This window comes from Lycorma delicatula, chromosome 4 (assembly GCF_047948215.1).
Source record: "Lycorma delicatula isolate Av1 chromosome 4, ASM4794821v1, whole genome shotgun sequence".
Classification (NCBI taxonomy): domain Eukaryota; kingdom Metazoa; phylum Arthropoda; class Insecta; order Hemiptera; family Fulgoridae; genus Lycorma; species Lycorma delicatula.
In genome coordinates this window covers 26,961,239-26,982,416 of record NC_134458.1, presented here as the reverse complement: position 1 = coordinate 26,982,416, position 21,178 = coordinate 26,961,239, and the positions used below count along the sequence as shown (strand labels likewise).

The 21,178-nt window shown below is 29.8% G+C and overlaps 1 protein-coding gene across 4 annotated transcripts in view; it reads right to left on the bottom strand.

Annotated features, from left to right (window-relative positions):
- The window catches only part of LOC142323212 (vascular endothelial growth factor receptor 1-like), a 61,192-nt gene continuing 40,014 nt past the window's right edge, over positions 1-21,178 (bottom strand). For all 4 annotated transcript variants that reach the window (XM_075362551.1, XM_075362553.1, XM_075362552.1 and 1 more), the window contains 8 exons: positions 14,253-14,420; positions 12,560-12,698; positions 9,969-10,120; positions 6,513-6,655; positions 6,212-6,340; positions 4,795-4,876; positions 2,663-2,768; positions 1-22 (listed from right to left, as the gene is read on the bottom strand). In XM_075362551.1, the coding sequence (XP_075218666.1) occupies positions 2,758-2,768; positions 4,795-4,876; positions 6,212-6,340; positions 6,513-6,655; positions 9,969-10,120; positions 12,560-12,698; positions 14,253-14,325 (729 nt within the window). In that variant the 5' untranslated portion in view covers positions 14,326-14,420 and the 3' untranslated portion in view covers positions 1-22; positions 2,663-2,757. The remainder of the gene's footprint in view (positions 23-2,662; positions 2,769-4,794; positions 4,877-6,211; positions 6,341-6,512; positions 6,656-9,968; positions 10,121-12,559; positions 12,699-14,252; positions 14,421-21,178) is intronic.

Sequence of the window (21,178 nt, the reverse complement as noted above, 5' to 3'; positions counted from 1 at the left end):
GATCATTCAAATCAACATAATGCTGAAAAGAAAGAAAAAGTTGAGTAAATATTTAATAATGTAATTAAAGATACAAATTAAAATATATTAATATATTTAACATTTAATTTTATTTGTTTTTTCAATTAATATTCAAATATTTTTTGAACATTTTCATATAAAAAATACAAAAAAAAATCCATTTTTTCATTTTGATAAAATAATGTAATAGTTAAACAAAAAATACATTAGAAAAAAAAGGTTTATTTGTGATTTTTTTAGCACATATTGAAATATGACTCTGAGAGCACCTTTATACATTTTTTCATAGCATCTTATTATTTCTAAAAATATCTTATAAGTGAATTAGACAGGTTCTTGTCACAATACAATAAAAAACATATCTTTTCATTCACCCCTACATCAGTAATGGATTGTCAGATGAAGGACCCTTCACCAGTTCACCTAAAGTATAATAAAATAGGCACAGATTTACAATTATTTTTATAAATATCTTCTAATACAGTACAGTATGTAGAAGTTTTTACTGATGTAGAAATTTATATTCCATAAATAAACATTTATTCACAAATTCCAATTAAAAAAATGTTAAAATTTTAACTTGTGAGAGTGCTTTCTGTTGCTATGCAATAACTTAAGAATGCTATGCAGTGAAGGATTGGTTCTATCTTTTTTCTTATTAGTGTTGTTGTAAGGGTAAAGAGGGTGAACAAGTTTGCGTTATCGTCATGACAACTTGGTCCATCGTTCTATTTGCAGTGTAGTAGAAAGAAGATAACTGATACAATATCTATTAATATACAATCATTATTAGATACAATATCTATTAATTAAGAATTAATCTGCCAACTAAATCTGACATCTGCTTCATCCCAGTTCGATTAACAAATTTCAAAGTATTTTGTATGGAGGGGAGATTTTTAGGTCCTCACTATCTTCTTTGATCTCAAGCTGCCATTTCCATATATAAAATATGTTTTTTGACTTTTATCTATGGCCAATTTTTTTTTTTTACGAACTAAAGAAAAAAGAAAAATAATTCATCAGCAAAAATTCTCTTCTTGTTACTATTAATACACACTTAATGCAGAGTATAACAAGAAGAAAAACAGAATCCACAGAAGACAGAGGAAGAAAAATGATAGTAACAAATAAAAATAGTGATAGTATAAATTACAGGTTTAGCTAATACGAGAAAATAAAATTACATTAGATTATGCTAAATATGACACCATCATCATGGTGTTATTTTTGGCTAAATAATCACCAATTGGTAGTAAAGATGGAGGATTATTGTGATGCAAAATCCAATAATTATTTGTCCCCATTTGTGATGATTTTCTTTGAAATGCCTCTCATAAACAGCATAAAACTGCTAAATAATACTGTTTATGACTTTACAACCTTGTGATAAGAATTCATAACAAATAATGTTGTAATAAAAATAAACATAAGGAGAACCTTATCATTCGATCAAACTTAAGATTTTTTTTTTTTCAGTTTTGACTTTTCAGAAAGCTTTCGTTGAGATGTTTGGATCTTCATTTTGATATTATAACCATAATTCTCTCTTTTTTCTGTTTAGTCTCTGGAACCACCTTAAGGTATCACTTATGAGGATGATATTTAAAGTGTAGTTTTGTACAATATCAGGTTGACCATTCCTGAGACGTATGGTTAACTGAAACCCAAACACCAAAGAACACCAGTATCCAACATATTCCTGTATTTCATCACCTGTCATGACGTGTCTGATTAAATTTGGGCCATTAGTAACATCAGTTAACAATTGTTCTTGATGTTGGTTTTATTGAAAATTAAACTGTTTTGGAACACATTTTTCTGCTACTCATTTCATACCCTAAAAGTCAGTCAAAATTATTTCACACGAGATATAAGAGATTCCAAATTTTCAGCATCTACTTTAATAGTATATTCTTGATCACTGATCATAACATTCTTTATTTTGTACATTTTTCCATCGGTTATTGATGTGTTAGGATATTCAACCCTTCTGTTGTCTTCATCATCTCCTTTTTGAAACTGACTGTTCTATTCATAAAGCCTTGTTATCATCGTAACGTCCATTCCAAAAGCCTTCTCTAACATCTTTATCACTTCACTGCACCCTATTCTATTTTTAAAGAAAAATTTAACGCAGATAAGAATCTGTATTGTTTCATCATTTTCAAACAAAATAAATTGCCACTTATAATAATATATATACTAATTACTTGCCTGCCAAATTTGAACTGTACATCTAATGTAACTGAAAATATTGTTATGCATTACAGACAGTGCTGCCATCATGTCAGAAAATTATGAACTCTATCAAAAACGCAGAGTACAGAATTAAAAAAAATTTATTATTTTTTTATCACACCTTGGATATGTAGCTTTGAAATTTTTCAAATTATATTTTCAAAAAATTTATAATAACCACACTTTATTATATTTTTCATACAATCTTAGGATGGATGATGACAAAACACAGATATTTAGAAGAAAGTATTTATATTTTAGAAGAAAGAAAAGTTGAAATGGGAGATTAGTATATAGAAGCAAAATATTAATTTTAAACTAGTCAGATAATTTTTATTAAAAGGGTTAATAAATTTATTATTTAAAAGATATTAAATTAAAAAATAAAACAAAGCGTTACCTTTCGAACACTATCTTCTAGCATATCTCCTAATTTTTCAGCAAGACCAGTAAAAGATGGCCTCATGGAAGGTCTTTCTTGCCAACAATCTAACATTACATCATACCTATAAAAAAAGAAGCAAATAAATAAAAATATAAATGTAAAATTATTATTATTATATTTGACTTCTTAAAGGTATTATTACACTATTGTAATCAAAAATTTCCTTTATTATGAGGAAAGGATCAATCATCTAAGAGGTCTGTTCAGAAAATAACCGAAAATTTGTAACTATGCACGGACGGAGATATTTAGTAACATGTGTTTGGCAGCATTGTGTTATGCATAACCTCCTCTGTAACCACATGTTCTTGGATTGTTGATATCTCATTTAGTTTTCGTGTTGTTGTTATTTGGGTGCAACATGTTTAAGTGTTAGCAGCAATTTTTGTGTTGTGCGATTTTCAGGAGCAACGATACAATGTAAAATTTTACATGAAACTAGTGAAAAATTTCACAGAAATGTCTCAACTTTTGAAACAAGCTTATGGAGATGATGCTGTAAATTGTACACATTGTTATAAATGGTTTTCACGATTTAAAAGTGGTTGTCAGTCAATCGAAGATGACTCTCGACCAGGAAGATCTTCGCAACTGATTATACCCATGTTCAGAAAATCAATGAACTGGTGTGTGCAAACCACCGATTGACTCTCAGATAACTTGCATAAGTGGATAGTATCTCAATCAGATCATGCTATGACATTTTGACTGAAAAATTGAACATGCATTGAGTTGCAGCAAAGTTTGTTCCTCGTTTGATAACTGAACGGCAGAAAGAACATCAATTGGATGTTTGTCGGCAAGGTTTTGAACAAGCCGATGATGAAACATTCATGTAAAAGATCATAACAGGAGGAGAATGCTAGATTTATGGCTATGAGATTCAGACAAAATTTCAATCATCATACACAAAAAATGATTATACATTACAAAAATTGCTACTAATACTTAAACATATTGCATTCAAATAATAATTACACGAAAACTAAATAAGATATCAACAATCGAAGAATATGTGTTTTCAGAGAAGGTTGTGCGAAACACAATATTGCCAACCACACACCACTAAATATTTCTGTTGGGCCGTAATTAAAAATGTTTGGTTATTTTCTGAAGATACCTCGTAACTGATAAATGCAACTGAAGTTGGCAAAGCAAAGTGCTGTCCTATTTTAACTTTACCTTTTAGGATTTCATGAGTCTATATATTTAATAAACAACAATTACCATAATAGTAATAATCATAACAAAGGTGTTATCATAACAGAAATAATAATATATATAAATAAATATTTTTTGAAAATGAAAAGTATTTTCAACATTTGACTCAACCTTATTAAAAAAAAGCAAAAATTAGCCCCAAATTCCAACTCTTAATTATTATCTGTAATATAAAAAATAATCAAAATAAATTTATAATATTACGACTGTAATAATAGAGTTATGATCAAATATGATTTCCAATTTTTATAAAATTATGCAGTAAAGTTCCTTGATATTAATAAAAAAAAACAAAAAAACCATGTAATAATTTTTCATAAAAATGTTTTTCTCACATCTGTAGGTATAACCTGATCTTTTTTTCTTTTATAGATTGTTAACTATTAAAATAAATAACTATTTAATATTTAGCAAATGCTCCTACTTTAAAAGAAAACAAAACTAAGAAATTACCATCATTAAAACATTAAAATTAAACATCAACAAAAGTATAATTAATTAACAAATAAATTTGAATATGGTAATTATCTTCACGAAATAATAAGATTTATATTATTCAAATTTATACTTAAAAAGTAATAAAAATTTAAACTATGGTACCAAAATCAGTTTTATTATCTATAACAGATTGTAATAGCAGTAAATAATTTATCTTTTGTATCAGTATTTGCATCGGTAAATAAATGTATATCCATATAACTTAAATTGTCTTTCAATTAAATATTGTACAATAATGTTCTGCTAAAACAGTCATCTATGCAGAAGTATTAAACAAAGACAATGAATAAGAGCAGTAAGTTAAAAAAAAAAATATAGTTTTAATAAATAACAACGCAAGTAAAAATATTAATTTAAAAAAATCTTACAGATCTTTTGCAGCATATTCAGGCTTTTCCATTCTAAACCCTTCTTCAAGTTTCTGATATAATCTTTCAACATCTTCAATACCTAAAGAACATCAATGGTAAATGAGAATTATAAACTGCAATATTAACGTTTTTTATAGATAAGTCAAAGTAGAATTATCAACAATATTTTTATATGTATTTGCAATAAACATACTTTAAAGTAACTCATTCTCACTCTGCTAATCTCCATAGCAGAATAGTACCATCTGTCTTTTATCCAGAGGTTGTGGATTCGAGTTCCAGTCAGGTATGGCATTTTTCATGCATTACATAATTATCATCCATGCGGACTTCTGCCTGTGGTGGCTGTGTAAATAAATTAGATTATGTAAGTAAATATAAAAGTACAATAGCAATAATTGGTGTTCTGGCCAATGAAAATAATTCCCACAACACAATACCGTATGCCCAAACATCCGATTGTATTGAAAAGTTTCTGTCACCAATTGCTTCAAGAGCCATCCATTTAACTGGTAATAATCTCTATAAATAATGGTACATGTTTTAGAATATTAAAGGACTAAAAACTGATGAAAAATAAAATTTAACATTACAAAATAAATACTTTAATAAATAAAATAAAAAAAATAACATGGGAAACTTAAAAAATGATTTCCAGTTTCTTAATTCAAAATTTCTTTCAAATTCAATGCATTTTTTTAAAAACAGTTATCAAAGTGAAGTATAACAAAACCTCTACCTTATAGTTATAAACAGCTTTCAAGTTTACAAATGGATTTCACAATAAAAAATAGTATCAACATCAAACTGTTTTAATAATACATAAAAAAAGTTGTTAGAATAACTTTTTGTGTTTAATTTTATGGTTTTATAGAAATATAATACAATACTATTATGCCATTGATAATATTATAAGTGTTTAGTATCCTTTTCTAGGTGGATTGTTCAATGAATCACTAGTGGATGCAAAATATAAATATTTACTGTAACATAAGATGCTTAAATTAGTCTAAAATTACTTATCTCCAGTAAAGCCCATTAGGGCTATGAAAGGAGGGGATGGTGTGGCGACTGGGGATGGTCTTCCCCTATGGGTTCAGGATGTCTATATGTAAAATACCAACTATACATAAAAAAAGTTTTGAAACACAAAGTTTGCATCTTTACACAACTCTAATATAAAATGAAAATTATCTATCCTACGAAAAACACCATAACAACGCATTCTCGGCCTATTCGTTTGGAGGACAAAATACAACTGGTTTTTTCATACCATTAAGATGGTCCAGTACACACTACTTTGCCACCAGAACACACTACCATATGGTAAGCGTATTAAAGCGTACAGAACCTACTATAATATAATAAAATAACTTATAAATAAATTTATTGTATAAAGAAATCAATCGCTCACTTTGCCTTTCTTAAAGTAATTATTGTTTTTGTACATGTACATATTTTTAGACAGACCAAAATCACATATTTTAACAATATTATTTTCAGCAAGGAGTACATTTCTGGCTGCAAGATCTCCATGGAGTACCTAAACATAAAAAATTTAAATAAATAAATTTCTATTATCATACATTTATGTTCAAATTTACAAATTTAGAAAAAAAATATCAAAATTACTGAACTGATTTTCCAAAAAGAATTCCTACTTTTTTCTTATTTTATATTTTAATTAACGAAATAAAAATAAAAATGATTGTTACCTTACGACTAGCCAAATATTCCATTCCTCTTGCAATTTGAAAACTCCAACATAAGAGATCTTGAGTAGATATTTGCTGTATATTATTTCTACTTTGTTTCCATTCTTGAGGAGGATCTCTACAGATAAGATAACCATCTTCACCTAAAAATAAAAGTGCATTCCAATTCCGTATAAATACATATTTCTAAAAATTCTTGACAGGGTGAATAATTTAAATACATTTTCAACAAAAGTAAATGACAAATATTAGATAGATATTATACCTTTTGGGATGGAAGAACAATGTTATGTGTCACCATTAAGATGGAGGGGGGTGTATATATATGAGAATGGATCAATAAGTGCAAGTGTTTGAAGATAAGTGGCATTGCTGAGGAAAGTTGGCATTACTACAGTATATTACTATCCACCAAATGATGCCATACAAAATTTCAGACCGATTCTTAGGTTAATTTTTATCTGACAATCATTTGTATTAAACATATTTGGTGTTTTTCGATACAACAGAAAAAGAACAATATTGATTCCTAATTACCTTTTTATTTTTGGATGGAAAAACGTGCAAAGAAATAAAAGCAAAGTTGGATTTTCTCTATAGGGACTCTTCACCATCTGTGACAACTGTGAGATATTGGTTTAACAAATTTAAATGTGTTTTAAACACATTTAAATCTGTGTTGGATCTGTTTTAGATGAGCGCTCAGGTCACCTGGTAGAATGGTTACTGAGAAAATCGTTGAAAAGGTCCATGATGTGATTCTTGCTGATCACTGAATGAAAGTGCGCAAATTAGCAGAGACCATAGATGTGTTGTACGGAACATCAATAAACATCTTTATAAGTTAAAATTGAGAAAGCTGTCGGCCTGATGGGTACCGGGATTGCTCACTTCAGACAAAAAGTGGATACAGCTGTCAACTTCAAAGCAGTGATTGGATCTCTTTAAGTGAAATCCACAGGAGTTTTTACATTAAGTCATCACCATTGATGAAACCTGAATCCATTACTACATGCCACAGACAAACGACAATCAAAACAATGTACTTTCTTTATTTCCTCATTTAGATGATTTAGGAAAGATGCATAATATTGCTCAGTGTTCATTCCACGCTTCTCTGGAAAGTCACCGAAAGACGAAGATTTTGCCATGAACATCCCAAAATTCCATATCTCACACACAAGCTTCAAGCTTATGTGGCAATACGAAAAAAAAGGCAGTGGCCATCACATTTTCCACATATGGAACAGTTTTTGTCTTCTTTGGATCAAGTTTCCTGATTACAATCCACTGTTTTGACTGCTGCATAGTCTTAGATTAATTGTAGTGTATTAAAGTTTCATCACCTGCATAAAAATACCACTAGACTACATTTAAACATCTCCAGTACTGTGTTTAAAAATGTTTACTTCTTCATGGTTTTGATCAACTGTGAGCACTAGTCCTGCGAACTGTTTTCACATATATAAATGTTCATATACAAATTTGATATACCATTTATTTTGATGCCAATAATTTTAGTGATTTCATGCACTTCAATCTTTCATTCTCCATTACTATACTATGGATTTTTTCAATATTTTCTGGAGTTTTAACTTCAACAGGTAATCTACAGATTGTACAGTATTGCTGTGGTCATCATGTGACCTCACCAAAAATAAACAAACCACTACTAGTAAACTGTTCTAATTGATGGACCTGATTCACCATAATATTTTTCTATCTTTGCTTTAGTTACCTCTGTGGTTTTGATTTTCAAAAAGTAATGTTTTATCATTGCACGAAATTGCCTTTTTCCATTTTTCACAAATCATAATACTGGATTGATTTAAATGACTACCAACAACAGAATTATAAATGTATCTGACTGAAATTTGGTATATGGGGCTAGTGGAATTGTGGAAAACTGAGAATGATTTAATTCGGTACTACAAGCAACATCTCTTAAGTTTGCAATTGGTACTTTGTCTTGACATTTGAATAAGAAATCCAGATTTCATCTCCAGTAATGATTAATAAAACATCAGTGTGAAGAGGCAGTTTTCTCAAAATCTTTGTCAATTCTTTCTATCAAATCATCTGTTATTACCAAAATCCAAATGATTTGGATTTTGGGCCTTTTTGGCCCAGTTGATTGCAATCTAAAGGGAAGGTGCACAACTAGATGTTACAACAGTTCTAAATATAAAATTTCAACATTCTATATGGCTAATCGTTTTTGAGTTATGCGATATACATAAGTACACATATACGTACGTCATGGTCATGTTCCATCTTGCCATGCCATCAAGATGTGGGTTTAGAATTTTGAGGAGATGGGTTCAGCTCTCAAAAAAGATACCACAGGAAGTTCAACGAACTCAATGAACCCCAGAAAACATTGAAGCAGTTTGGGTCTCATTGGAAGGAGCCCACAATGATTGACAAGAAAAACATAACAGCATTGAACATACACCGAACAACCATCTGCTGAATACTCCATAGTGATTTGAAGTTTTATCCTTACAAAATTCAAGTTGTACAAGAACTGAAATCATCAGACTACCGAGGTGCAACAACAATTCTGTGATAAAATGATTGAGAAGATTAATAACAACCTTAATTTTGTTGACGACCTTTTCATATCGGATGAGCTCATTTCCATATCAGCAGGTATATAAACAAATAGAATTGCAGATATTGGGCAGCTGGAAACCCTCCATCAATTGCATGAATGACCATTACACAGTCAAAAGGTTACAGTTTGGTGTGCCGTATCAACACGATGTGTGAATGGGCCTTACTTCTTTCAGGAAGAGAGGGAATGCAATGACAGTAACGTCTCTATGATATTTTGATATGCTTAAAACTTTTGTAACAGAACAACTTCAAAATTCAGCAAGATGGAGCTATGACCCACAATGCAACAGCTTCAATGCCAGCCGTTTGACAGCACTTTGGTAACTACATAATTTCACAGTTTGGTGAGATTCATTGGCCCCCAAGATCACCAGATTTGTCGTTCTGCAATTTTTTCTTGTGGGGCCACCTCTAAAGTAAAGTGTACATCACTCATCCAACAACAATTCTTGAGTTGAAAACAAGGAAGAAATCGCTTCGAGAAAAATTGCTCCAATTACCATGGAAGTGTTTTAAAGTACCATGTAAAATCTCAGTATTTGTTTTCAGGATGCGCATGCTTAAATGGCATCATCTTATGGGCATTGCTTTTAGAAATTGAAATTTTTTATGTTGGGACACTTAATGGCATGTAATTACCTTTTGTTTTCAACAATAAAACTTATAAATCCATTTTTTTTACTTTTGTGAGCGTTATTCAAAATTTACCATTTCCTTGTGTCACACTGTACAGTTAAAACAATTAAAAAAAAATATAGTGAACACCACTTGATCTATATAAGGTATAACATAACAACTATTTTAACTACATTCTAACTATCTATAGGTATAACATACCAACAGGTGTAGAAGAAATAGATGTCATTTCAGTTCCAATACTATTTATTTGTTGACTATCCTCAGACATGCTACCCAAACGAGATGTAATTCCATTTGATTGTGATGTCCCAGTAGTGCTATTAGATATTGGTATATTAACATATTTTAATCTAAAAACAAAACAATAAAAAGTTACAATATTAAACCCCTTTAGACTTTCTTGAGTTAAAATGACCAAGATAAAAATGTTAAATTCTAATATGCTAGTTAAAAGTTAACAAAGTATCTAAATTTTAATAAATCTCCATAAATTATTTTGGTTTTATTTAAAATTAAACAAAAATTCAAAATTCTAGTAATCAAATTTTCATTATGTCTATCAATAAGAAAATTTTTTTTTTATTTAAACAAAAATGTAAATACTTGAAATAATTCCTAGTAAAGGTTTTTTCATAACCACATGAAAGAGAAGAAATAATCAAACAACATTCATGTATTACACACATTGTATTTTTATTTATTGTATCTTTATTTATGTAAAATGTTATTAATATTACTATCATGAAACTAATTTTGCACTAAGTTCATGAGTAGTGCTTTTCAGTCATACTATACATCTAGTAATTCATTTTTAACTAATTCACACCATAAATTTTCAACTTTCCTAAAAATGTATGATCCATTTTAAAAAATAAATAAAAAATAAACAATAAAATAAAACTACGAAAAAATCTGCAGTAACTGAACAAAAAATATCTCTGTTCATTTTCCCTCTATCTGCACATTTTGTGTCTTTTTTTAACAGGAATTTAAAGAAAAAATTGAAATCTTTATTGAAATTTGTTGTACATCTACCCAACAACATCTTCTACAAAATGAACAAAGTCATTTAAAAAAATCTAAAGCAAATTCATGAGTGATCCCTTTATACAGAAAAAGTAACTGTTTTCTGTGCTGTCTCATTCCAGAGATTTGATCTATTTCTTTGAAAATGAGACAGGTCACACAATAACTGTTATTGCAGCTCAATAAATCGATATGATCAAAACATTTTTAACTAATCAATTAAGACAATATAGTGGATCACTTTGGTTTCAACATGACAATGCAACAGCATACGCTGTTCACATCTCTATTGCTGCAGTACAACAGTTATTTTGGAATCGTGTTGTGTCACGAAATTGAAACATTTCATAGTCAGGACAATCTACTGATTATAATGCATGTTATTATTTATTGGGGTATTTTTTTAAAAAGTAGGGTCTACAACACTAAACCCAGAAGTACTGATGAACTTAAGGCATTAATGTGAAGAAATCAGAAATATTATATTGAAATCTTGCAAAAAAAATGTGAGACACTTGGTAAGACTTCAAGAAAATGTTTGTTCTTAAAGGAAATAATTTTTTATGAGTGATGTTTATAAGGTAGTTTGTAAATGGCATCTTAAATTTGTTGTAAATAGAATTAATTAAATTCAGTTCTGAGGTTTTCATTTGTTTTTTTTTAATTTCCCTTTTTTGGCTCTCTCTGTACATAAAAATAATTTTTTTTTTTTTTTTGTCTTCAGTCATTTGACTGGTTTGATGCAGCTCTCCAAGATTCCCTATCTAGTGCTAGTCGTTTCATTTCAGTATACCCTCTACATCCTACATCCCCAACAATTTGTTTTACATACTCCAAACGTGGCCTGCCTACACAATTTTTCCCTTCTACCTGTCCTTCCAATATTAAAGCGACTATTCCAGGATGCCTTAGTATGTGGCCTATAAGTCTGTCTCTTCTTTTAACTATATTTTTCCAAATGCTTCTTTCTTCATCTATTTGCCGCAATACCTCTTCATTTGTCACTTTATCCACCCATCTGATTTTTAACATTCTCCTATAGCACCACATTTCAAAAGCTTCTAATCTATAAAAATAATAATGAAGGTAATATATGCATTTACAAACACAATAAAATCAGTATAAGATAGGATAAGAAGGTTATTAAATGGAATTATCTGTATACATATTGAATGGAGAATCAGAAAACAGGTAACAGTCCTTTTGTGAAAGGAATTTTTTAATTAATTTTTAATTAAATTAAGTAAAACAATTTTTACTTTTATAAATAACTTTTAAGTTAGTACTAACTACTGAAATACTGTTTATGTAATTTCATTTATTAGGTTAATTTGTTATAATTTTCCAGACCCTAGCTGGGAAATGAACCAATGACCTTTTGTATACCAGGCAAACAAGAGGAGCCCACCAGGTTGGTCTAGAGGTTAACTCGGCATCGCAAATCAGCTGATTTCAGAGTCGAGTATTCTAAGGTTCAAATCTTAGTAAAGGTAGTTATTTTTACATGGATGTAAATATTAGATAAAATATTAGACCGGCGTTCTTTGGTGGTTGGGTTTCAAATAACCACACATCTCAGGAATGGTCGATCTGAGACTGTACAAGACCACACTTCATACATATCATTCATTCTCTGATGCAATACCTTACGGTGGTTCTAGGAGCTATAAAAGGCAAGCAAGAGAGTATCTTATAAGCAGGACTGATGAGAAAAAAAATAAAATTCTTAAATTAAATTTTTTTAAAAATGAGAAAAAACTTACTTTGGAGATGATTTAATTATAGTAGGATCAATCCGTCCAGTAATTGGATTAACTTGATTAATAAAAGTTTCTCTATGACTTTGTAAAAATTTATGAAGATTACCATATGGGCAATATTCAACAATAACCAATAATTCATCTGAAAATACACAAAAAATAAATAAACAATTATTAAAATGAATTCATATAATTTTTCTTTATAATACTATACAATTAACTCTTTGCTTACAAAGCAATAAGGATTTTTATTTTTTTTTTAAATTTGAAACATCATGATTTAATGAATTTGAAATATTGATTCATTACAAAGATGTTCTTGCCATAAAAAATTGTGTGGATCAGTTCCTTTCCTAATCAGAAACAAGTATTACTAGATGATAACTTATATATTGATCAGATAAAGATTTACATTACAAGGCCATATATCAACCCGACATTCATGATTAGTTAATCATTTAAAATTAGAAAACCATAAACAGTAATAAAAAATAATTAATTAATCAGTAAGATTAGTCTTCACAGATTGCCTATTATAACTGCTGTTCTCTAATGCTACAAGAATAACATTAAAAAGAAGGTACTTTTTTATACTTATCGATCCAATTTTAATTTAATTTTTCATAAATTTAATACTTTAATTGAAGATTGACAGTAACATTTACTTAAAAATACTTTGTATAATCTTAAAACTTCAAATTTCTATTTTAATAAGACATACATTTTTCAAAACTAGTCTGAATTTTTATTTGAACTATATTCAGTTTTTAATAAACTTAATTGTAGTCATAGACATATATTTTCAGACATTAATAAATAAGGGAAATTAAAAGGAAAAATATTTTAAAAATGGACTATGTTCTTACTTCAGAAACAACAACAAATGTACAAGTATAAAAAAAACATGGTAGGAAACCAATTACAAAGAAATCTTTAAATGACTGAATTGTGAATAACTTTTAATAGTATAACTTGTAAAACTACATGACTTTTGACTGTATAGCTTTACTATATATGACTTTGAAAGGCTCTATTTGCTATAAATATCAGATAATGGAATTAGACCATTACATTTATTAGACCTTAAGAACATTAAATTTATCTACTGTCTGAGTAAAATTTTAAGATAACCCATGGGATTCATTTCTCTCTATCCTGTTGACTACTTCTTATCAAAATTAAATGTCATCAATTCTTCATATATAAAAACTGCCATGTCAAATTTCATTCAAATTGGTTCATGAAGTCTGGAGACATCAACAAAAAGACAGGTCAACATACGTGCATAAGTATGTACATACACATATCCCGTGTACATCCTTCAGGAATTTTTCAATGATAAGTTTGGGCTTTTTAGTTAGAGGGGATCATGAAATTTCAAGTAGGCAAAAATCCTGACATCCAAAATTTGACTTAATCAACATACTTCCTCTTATATAATATACTGAATAGTTAACAATATAGATGGGAAAATAAAAACAAAAAAAAGAAAAATTTATTGTTTTTTTAAACTATATAATTTTAAGTTAACAGAGTATTTTATAGTTAAAATATTTTTTAACAGGTAACGTAATATATTAATAGTTTCAAAAGTGTTAAAATGAAGTAAAAGTACATTTTATTATACATATATACTTATGATTGCTAAGATTGCGAGTACAAGCAGCTAATAAATTAACAACATTTAGATGTCTACCTAAATGAATCATTATTTTTAATTCAGATGCGAGAGCAACTATGTGCGTCTCATCAACATTTTGTTTAACCATTTTGACAGCAACTGTAGTAACAACATCAGGTTCCAAAATACCATCAGCTTCACCTTTCAATACAACACCAAATGCACCAGAACCCAATTGTTTACCTGGAAAAAAAAAGATTAACACAATGGTTTTTAACAACTGGAAAAAATTAAAGATGTAAACAGTTACAACTATTGATTTAATCTGTTTGTAAAACTTTAACATAACATTTTAATGCAGTAATTAAAAACTGTGCACTACAAAGGTAGAAAAATAGCATAAGTGTTTGATGTTACTATGAAATCAATAAACCTGGTTCATCATTTTGAAAAATGAAAGAAGTAAAATGAAAATTTAAGGAAAATTTTCAAGTGAGTTCATAATTCAAACTAGCCTGAGGTAGGAAGATATATTCCCAGCCAGCTTCTTAATATAGGTAGTGAAAAATTAGTAAGAGGAATAAAATCTAAAGGAAATGGCATTAAAGTAACTATATAGAGTTTGCTTCTTCTAACAATATAAGACCTTATCAGTAAATATAAAAATGAATTGATGAATGAATATTTGCATTACAGAGTAGAGCAGAAAAATCTAATAATTTTTAAAATAATGTAATACAGTAATTACAAAGATCTCATTTTTATTCATGTTCTACACTTCAACATCATATAAATCATTATTATTGAAAAATAAGTTTTTAGTTTTTCAACTAATAATAAGAGGGAAAAATGCAAATTGCAAATTTCATCCGTTTTGATCCAAATGCTGCTGAAACCTCTCATTACATTTTACAGTATGCATCATGTGAGGTGGTATGGCAGCCACCTCATGTTGAATTGCTACTTTTAGTTCAGGTAGTGAATGTGGTTTACTACTGATGTACACATTGGATTTTAAATAACCCTCCTAGGAAGATCACATACTGAAAGATCAAGTGAACACGATAGCCAGGTGATGTCTCTACATACTGTTAATTAGACGTTCCAGAAATATCATTCTTAACACTTCCATTGAAACCCATGTGGGCAGTCGTCCCATTCTTTTGGAACACAGTTTGGGTGAATTTATGTGTCACCTTGAATTTCTGCAGATCAAACTGTATCATTTTGCATTCACTGACTGTTTGACCATCTTCTTCAAAGAAATACAGACTGATCATCCCAAGCTTCACTACCACACACCATATTGTGACTTGTTGTGTATGAGTGGATGCTCATGAAACTACCATGAATCCGTATTGAATTAATATCAGAAGTTCTGTATATTAACATCACCCAACAGGTGGAACTGGGCTTCATCACTCTTGAGGATTATTGTACTTTCTGTCATCATCTCCAACATTGTCTCTGCAAAAACTTACCATTGTTCCCGATCATGAGAAGTAAATTTTTGAACAACTATCAGAGTTTGTAGGGATGGAAATTCAAGTCAGAATCCAGAATTCTTCTGACAGTTTGATTGGGGATATATAGAGTAAAGGAATGTCGATGCACCAAATGATGAGGGCTAGCCTCAATCACCTGCCTTACCTATTTAATGTTCACCAGTGTTTGTAAGGATCTTTTCATTCCTAATAAGTTTTTTTATATTGATCTTGTCCTCCTAAAATTTTCCATCATACGTATGATTACGTATGATGGAAAATTTTCTGGTCTGCCATAAAGCATTGACATGCCGTTCTATATTGCAAATTTTTTCTTAAGTGAATTCACCTGACTTCTTAGCAACATAACCAGCTGCTTTTCTGATGCAATTAAATCTATCAATTTCACACCTGCAATCGAGATTTCACAGGAGATTGCCTCCTGTGAAATAGTACAGTAACCACCCATTACCATCAATAATAAAAGCGCTCTTAATAATATATCCTAATAGCTTTTAAATTTTAGCCTACTGCATATAGCATAATTGCCTTGCACACGCCCTTATACAGGAAACTCATAGCCTTAAAATTAAGACCACAATTAGGATTGACCCTTGTCAAATATCAAAGAAGGTCATGCCTTCTTCATGATGTAATTAAGGTGTTTTCTTGAACCGCAATTTCTCGTCAAGAAACATCCAGAGATACTTTTGAACTTGAACATATTTAATACGAAGGCCTGACATTGAAATACGAACTTGATAGCCTCACTGCCAAATGGCCTTTAAGAAGCATCATCGAAGACTTTTCTGGGCTGAACGTCATCTTATGTTGATGACTCTACAACTCATCCTGTATGCCTGAGTTGCTCGGAGCTCAACCTCCCTCTGTGAGCTTCTTTCAACCAGCAGGAGCCCATTGTCGGTATAAGCCACGATGAGACACACGCCAGGCAATCTCAGCTGCAAAAGGGAAGCAAACTCCACTACCCACAACAATGGACCCAACATGCTGCCTAAGGATAACCCTTGCAGATGGGTTCCCAAGATGCTTGGGAACACAAGCGGCTCCGTTCTATGACGAGGGTATTGGAAAGTTTGAACCACGCTATGACAAATTTCTAAATCGGAGTGGCGACTATGTAGAGAAATAGCGTAACTTGTTACAAATAAAAAGTTTTTTTATTTTCACTGTGGTTTTAATTTCATGACCGATCAGACCTTGAAAAAAAAATAACCCTCGTATGACAAGATTTCATGCCAAGGCTTCAAAAAAGGAAAATCATTTTTCATAATCTTCTCTGAAACTAATACTCTATTGCTTATCAACATACCAAGAATACTGAAATTCAGATAATATTCAGATCCACAAGTGACACAGTTATTCTATTCATCACAGAGACTGGTTGTATAATGAACATCTTAACTCTTAGAGAAAGCAACTCTGAATAGTGCTAAAAAATATACTATATAGAAACATTAACCTTAAAAAAATAGATTTAAAAAAAACAATAAATTAAAAAAAAAACAAAACAATCAGTTTCATTAAATTTTGCTTCATAAAACATTTTAAATATCTAGTTCCACAATTTTTATATTTATTTAATTTAATTTTCTTTCATGCTGAATCTTTTAATTCTCTTATGCTTTTATGTAAATCCTTTTTAAACTGTTTCTAATAGTTAACTGATATTTTATTTTGTTCAGGGTTAATAAAAAATGTGAATTCATCATTTACACAGTATCATAAGATTAATTTGAAAAAAATACTGTATTTTTAATACAATAAAAAAACTTATTTATTTCTACTGTAATTTTTTATTTTTGGAGCCTTCCAGGCAAGCTAAATTTTTTGCTAACTGGAACAACCATGGTTTTAATTAGTTTAGGTTATTGAAAGTCATGTTTATTGTTAACTAAGACTAATAATAAAAAAGAAACACAGAAAAGATAATTTCTTTAAAATAAATACATGTAAAATAAAAAGAAATAAAATTGTGAAAATGTACGAAGGGTGGGTGAATTGTAATACACATCTTGCTCATAACTTCTAAAAGAAAAACAGTCAAATGAAACAAATATAGCAGAAAAGTACATTTTATTTGCTACAAAACATTAATTTTTCCACTTAGTCACCATTTACAGCAACACATTTCTTCCAACAGTGAACTAGGTTTCTCATTTTGTCAATGAAGAATGCTGGCAGCCTTTCCTTGATTCTTGACTTCACAGTGTCCTTCAGTTCATCATCCATGATGAAATGAGTACACTTAATATCACTCTTTAATTCTGGAAAGAAGTGAAATTTGCAGGACTTTAAATCTGATGAGTATAGATTCAAATTTCAACTTCATAAGAGCCATGGCAATTGTACGCAATGTATGTGGTTGAACATTATCATATTACAGAATTATCAGCTCTGTGAATTGTCAAACATGATACACACACACCTCCTAATTCGTTCTAATATTTCTATAAATGTCACAGAATTTACAGTCGACCAGGCTTCTATGTATTCTGTCATGTACACATTTTTGGAATCCCACAACACTGTCAAGAGAATATTGTATATTTATATATATATATATATGTTGGTATATATATATATATATATATATATATATATATACCAACACAACCAATATCACATAAAAAATCAATAGTCAGGAATCTTGTAAACAAAGAGTAATAAAATTTACAACCCCGAAGATAGACTGGAATATATATAAAAAAAAAGGTAAAAGATCTATTAATAAATAATTATCTTGAAAATATCATAAATAAAATATTTAAAAGTACAATTCATAAACACTTTAATAATATATAAGCCAACCATCCTAATAATAATGATAAGAGTATGAATTATGTTGCATTAACATTAATTATGTTGTAATAGATTCCCCTACTCATGTACGAGTAAGGGGATCAATTACAACAAAGGTGGAGATAAAATATTGTTATCTCGACGGGTAGACCAGTTAATTTGTTAGTATGCAAGAGAATTTTGTACGATGTATGTGTGAATGTGTACTGTCACCTGAGGAAGCTTAAAGAATTCTAAGTGAAACATAGTGAATTTAATTTATAAGTTTGTATGGTTGGTTGGTTAACCCAAGAGAGATTAATAAGGATAATATTTTTAAGTAAAATATGTCTTGTTATTATATATGTCCCCTTTCCTTTTCCCATTTCCCCTTTTCACCCCCTTTCCATTTCTTTCCCCCATTTCTCTTTCCTTTATTTTTCCTATCTCCCTTCCCTTTTCTGTTTCCTTTTCCCATTATCCATTTTTCCTTTTCTTAGTTTTCCCCTTCTTCCCTTTTTACCTTCTTCCCTTTTTTGATTTTTATCTTTTCTGATTTTTCCCTCTTTCCCTTTCACTCTTATTCTCCACACATAAATTGGTCCAGCAGTATTTTAGTCTATAGCAGACACACATATCGGAAACATTGAAATGGAATAGTAAAATATTTAGTATAGTGTGTGTTGCTTTTACGTCCAACAGATAGCGCTGTTTTTCAAAAAAAGCATGTTTTTACCTGTTATAGGTGTGACATCTTAGGTATATAAATAGTAGGTATATGAAAACACGCACATATTCAAATGCAGTGTTGTATCAAAATTTCAAAGCAATCGGTGAAGAACTTTTGGAGATTTAAGATATTGAACAAATGAACATTTACATTTTTATTTATATAGATTTACATAAACAAAAATATACAGATCACACTAATAAATGACACCTTTCCATAAGTAAAAGATGCCTTACACAAGGTGCTCACATCACCTCATCACACGCAGTCCTCATGGGAGCCCATTATTATTAAAAAAAATTTTTTCTTAATTTATTTAATATTATTTTATTTAATCTATATTTAATTCTATTATATTTGTAATATTGTTCATTAGGTTGGTTCGAATCTTTCAGTTCAAACCCAGCTCACACAATAATAGAGGCTCACACATATATATATATATATTTAAATAGCATATGACATGCTTGGTAATGTAAGGATTCCAATGCTGAGTCATACATCTAAATCAGTTCAGCTGTTAAGCTGCTATGGTGGAACAAACATAATACATACGTACACCCGAAATACATAACTACTTTTCGGGCAGTCATGTATTTATCATCAGTCTTTCTCAAAATAAAACTAATATTGATTTTTTTAACAGTTATAGTATAATATATATAATAATATATGTTAAATCATTCAAATAATTGCTTTTTCACTTTTTTGGATTCAGAGGACAATGAAATGTCAAGAAAAAATGAGTGTAAATTCTGTTCATTCAATCATGCATATGTGAGAGGGAATTTTTGATATTATATTATTCTTATTTTTACAGATATTGACAATGATTTTGGAATAATTGGTCCAAAAAAAATAGTTGCTGGAGATAGTGCTAGTTTAATTTGCAGAGCCTCAATAATTGATTTCAATTCACATTTTGATTGGGAATTTCCAGATGCTTCCAATAAACAAGGTAGGTCATATTTTTTTTTTTTTTAATTTGAGCTTATTCATAACATAATCTTCATGTATTACTTGAAATAAAGTAGAAATTATGTATAGAAAATCTGTTAATAAAACATCTGATTTTTTTTCTTGGCTAGAAGCATTTGGGGATCCAAGTATAGGACTTAGGAAGCATTGTGATTAATCTGGCTGACTTTTCTTCAAATATCTCAGATTTGTATATAATCAAGCTTGTTAAATGTTTCATTATATTAGGAGCAGCTGAAATGCTATGCTCACTGGAATGTAATGGTAGAACAAAATGTCGGACAAAGAAATAGGTGCTACCATCTTGTAGCTTCATTCTCCTAGTCAAATTGTTAACCCATGACCTCTCATATCTGTCAGTTAACATTGTTAGTCAAGTACTTCTACTATCCCAGTGTGTCTAAAACAACTTAAAGACTTCCATTTCAGTATTGTGATCCAAAAGAAAAATGGCAGAACATAGAATACCAGTACTATGATTTGTCACAATTAAAAAATTCTCTTGACAGTGTTCTGGGATTTCAAACCATCTACATGACTGAGTACCTTCAGGGCAGGTTAGTTGTAAATTCTATGCGATACATAGAGACATTAATTCATCTTAGGAAATGTGTGTGTTATGTTTGAGAATCAATAGAGCCAATAATCTGGTCAAAAAATATCGGCCCCCCACTACACTATTACCAGAAACAGCACGTCATACACCAGTTTTTTTCATTATGAAGTCAAAGCTCAAATATCTGGTGAGGATTTTCAGTCATCCAATATCTGGTGTTGTGCAAATTAACATGCTCAGATAAATGACACCATTCCTCGTCTGAAATGAGATACAGCTAGTTATCTGTCCATTAACAATGTTTTTAAACCAGTTGCAATAATTAAAACATTTCAGTTTGTCTGTTCTCTTAGTTATGGCCTTACACAATACAGTTTAAAATTTAAATCATGAAAAATCTTTTAGCAAGATGTATATACTTTATTCCACTTTGTTGTGACAACTATATATT